Raw genomic sequence first — 3,046 nt, 5'->3', positions numbered from 1 at the left:
ATATTTAATGGGTCACTCCAACAATGTTTCATTGCTGGAATGTTTCATTGTTGGAGACAGTTTTGTTTGATTTAACATTTACTTCAACATTGGTGGTTATATTTAATGGGTCACTACAACAATGTTTCATTGCTGGAATGTTTCATTGCTGGAGACAGTTTTGTTTGATTCAATATTTACTTCTTATTACTCATTTTACAATTTACAATATACTTTCAACAATTTCAAATTTACTTTCAATTTACTCATTCTTGAAGGTGATCTCAAAAGGTTAGTTTTTGATTGTGATGGCTTCTTTTTTATTTAAAGCTTGTAGTTCCTCTTCTAGTGAAAATGATAATTACGATTATTATACCCCCGTTAGACGAACCCTCTAGCTTGTCGTAAGTTATTTATTGATGAAGATACTGTAAATCTTGATAGTGATGATAATATGAATAATGTTGGTGGTGATAATATTGATGTTGATAATGTTAGTGTTCATAATGTTGATAATAACGTTGGTGGTAATAATGTTGGCGGTCATAATGTTGATGATAACGTTGGTGGTGATAATGTTGGCGGTCATAATGTTGATGATAACGTTGGTGGTGATAATTTTGACGGTGAAAATGTTGATGACGTAAAAGATGAGAAAAATGTTGAGAAAAAGAATCATGGATTTAAGAATAGTAACGATGTTGTGCCTTATATCGGCAAGATTTTCGATACATTGGATGATGCAGAAGCATTTTATAGGAATTATGGTCGAAAAGAGGGATTCGAGATAATGATTAGGAATACTCATAAGCGAACAAACACAAATGAACCATCATACCGTTTGTTTATTTGTCGAAAAGGTGGAAGGGTAGGAGCGACGCCGTTGGATTTTGGTAAAGGAAAACGAGTTAGAGAGGTAATTCCACGAATGAATTGTGGTGCTCGAATGTGTGTCGTTCACAAAATGAAGATGGACAAATGGAAAATTAGTTCGGTGGATTTAGAACACAATCATAAATTGGTGTCGCCGGAAAAAGTTCAATTTTTTCAAAGATCACTCAACATAGATCCTATGACGCGATCATTGATTGAGTTGTTTAACAAATCGGGAATTGAGACGGGCAAAGTAATGAAGTTTCTTAGCGAGACAAAGGGGGGTGTTGAAAATCTTGGTTTTTCTAATCAAGACGTACGTAATGTCATACGTGATATTCGGTGCCGAGTGTTTGATTCGGGTGATGCGGAGTGTGGATTACTTTTGTTACAAGAACTACAAGAAAATAGTTTTGGTAATTTCTTTTATCGGGTGGATGTAGATGATGAGAATCGTGTACGGGGTTTGGTGTAGGTTGATCCTCGGTCCATGAACGCGTACAAGAATTTTGATGATGTGGTTATGTTTGATTCAACTTACCGGACGAATAGGTATTGTATGCCTTTCATACCTATTACGGGCGTAAACCACCATTATCAAAATATACTATTTGGATTTGCACTTGTAAGGGATGAGACTGAGGCATCGTATAAGTGGGTTTTGAGGACATGGTTGGAAGCCGTCGACAATAAACCGCCTCGAACAATTATTACTGATCAAGACATTGCATTGGGAAATGCCATTGTCGAGGTCATACTTATGCCACAAACAAAGCATACGTATTGTACATGGCATATAAGTAGTAAGTTTCCCGAGAAGTTGTCTTATTTGTACACAAATTATCCGGAGTTCAAGACAGAGTTTAATGCATGTGTGTACAAGTCGTTGACACCTACAAAATTTGAAGGTAAATGAGAGCAATTAGTCGAGAAGTACGATCTTGAGGATCATGCTTGGTTAAATGACATGTATGCTATTAGAACTCAATGGATTGGTGCTTACACGAAGCAACATTTTTCCGCTGGCATGACTACAACTTCAAGAAGCGAGTCTACAAATTCTTTTTTTGATGAATATGTGCAATAATCTACCGGTTTGAAGGAATTCGTTGAGAACTCCCAAAAGGCTTTGGAGACACAATATCTGAAGGAGGTTAAAACCGATTATGACAGCGAACAATTGGAAAGGAGATTAGTTTTGCACTCATCCTTGGAAATGCATGCATCCGAAATCTACACGAAAGAAATGTTCAAACGGTTTCAAAAGGAGCTTATGAAAAGTACATGTTACATCGTGAACAGTGTCAAAAACAATGGAACTTATATGTCGAAACTGTATTTGGTTGAGAAGGCTACCCTGCCGGAGAATTGCAGAAGAAAATATCGAGTGACGGTTTTCATGTATGAAAAAATTGAATGCTTGTGTAAGAAGTTTGAACATTCCGGGATGATTTGCAAACACATAATCCGTTATCTTGACAAAAAACAAAAAATCAAGATACCAGAAAGTCTCATCATGGGTAGGTGGACAATGAACGACAACAAAATTGCGGGGCCTCTTCCATATGCTCCTCCCGGTATTGGTAATGATGGTGCATCACAACCATTAAGGTATGGTGCATTGTGCAAATCTTTTCAAGATTTAGCTGCTTCCGGTAGTTGTTCTGTTTCACGGTATAAATACTTAATGGGTGTGATTGATAGAGAGAAGAGATACTTGAAAGATGCTTTTGCGGATGAAGAGCGTAGAGAAAGAACCCATGAGGCGAAAACTCAAGAGGACTACCAACATGATCCAATATTTGATCCTCCAAAGTCGAAAACTAAAGGAAGGAAGAAAACAAAAAGATATAAAAGTGGAATTGAGACGTCAACTTCAAAGATCAAGATCAAGCCTCGAAAGTGCAATTATTGTGTGGCGATCGGAGGAGAACATGATGCAAGAAACTGTCCCCTAAGGGAGGAGCATGATCGAAGAAATTTTTAGGTTTTAACCTAACAATTGTTGACAAGTAGTACATTAGTTCTTTTAACGTTATTTAAATTTACACATAATATTAATGTTGCATATTAATGTTATTTTTTAACAAAAATATTATCCAACTCTTATTATTAATATTAATATTGTTTAAAATATTTTCAACACCAAAACTCTTATTATCCAACTTAAAATATTGTAAGAGAATTGTGACAG

General features: G+C 36.0%; 2 protein-coding genes across 2 annotated transcripts; both read left to right on the top strand.

Moving 5' to 3' along the window:
- Window positions 1-433: 433 nt before the first annotated feature.
- Window positions 434-1,327, top strand: LOC141665469 (protein FAR1-RELATED SEQUENCE 5-like). Its single transcript, XM_074471453.1, has one exon. The coding sequence runs from the start codon at window positions 434-436 to the stop codon at window positions 1,325-1,327; it is 894 nt and encodes a 297-aa protein (XP_074327554.1).
- A 15-nt stretch (window positions 1,328-1,342) lies between these two features.
- On the top strand, window positions 1,343-2,839 carry LOC141665468 (protein FAR1-RELATED SEQUENCE 5-like). The gene is made up of 3 exons (XM_074471452.1): window positions 1,343-1,760; window positions 1,834-1,847; window positions 1,955-2,839. The coding sequence occupies exons 1-3, from the start codon at window positions 1,343-1,345 to the stop codon at window positions 2,837-2,839; spliced, it is 1,317 nt and encodes a 438-aa protein (XP_074327553.1).
- Window positions 2,840-3,046: the final 207 nt, after the last annotated feature.

Source organism: Apium graveolens, chromosome 6 (genome assembly GCF_009905375.1).
Source record: "Apium graveolens cultivar Ventura chromosome 6, ASM990537v1, whole genome shotgun sequence".
Classification (NCBI taxonomy): domain Eukaryota; kingdom Viridiplantae; phylum Streptophyta; class Magnoliopsida; order Apiales; family Apiaceae; genus Apium; species Apium graveolens.
This window is presented reverse-complemented; position numbering and strand designations above follow the sequence as displayed.

Bases quoted from the DNA above. Each gene is read 5' to 3' on its own strand.
- LOC141665469 (XM_074471453.1), top strand. From the start codon at position 434: ATGAATAATGTTGGTGGTGATAATATTGATGTTGATAATGTTAGTGTT.
- LOC141665468 (XM_074471452.1), top strand. From the start codon at position 1,343: ATGAACGCGTACAAGAATTTTGATGATGTGGTTATGTTTGATTCAACT.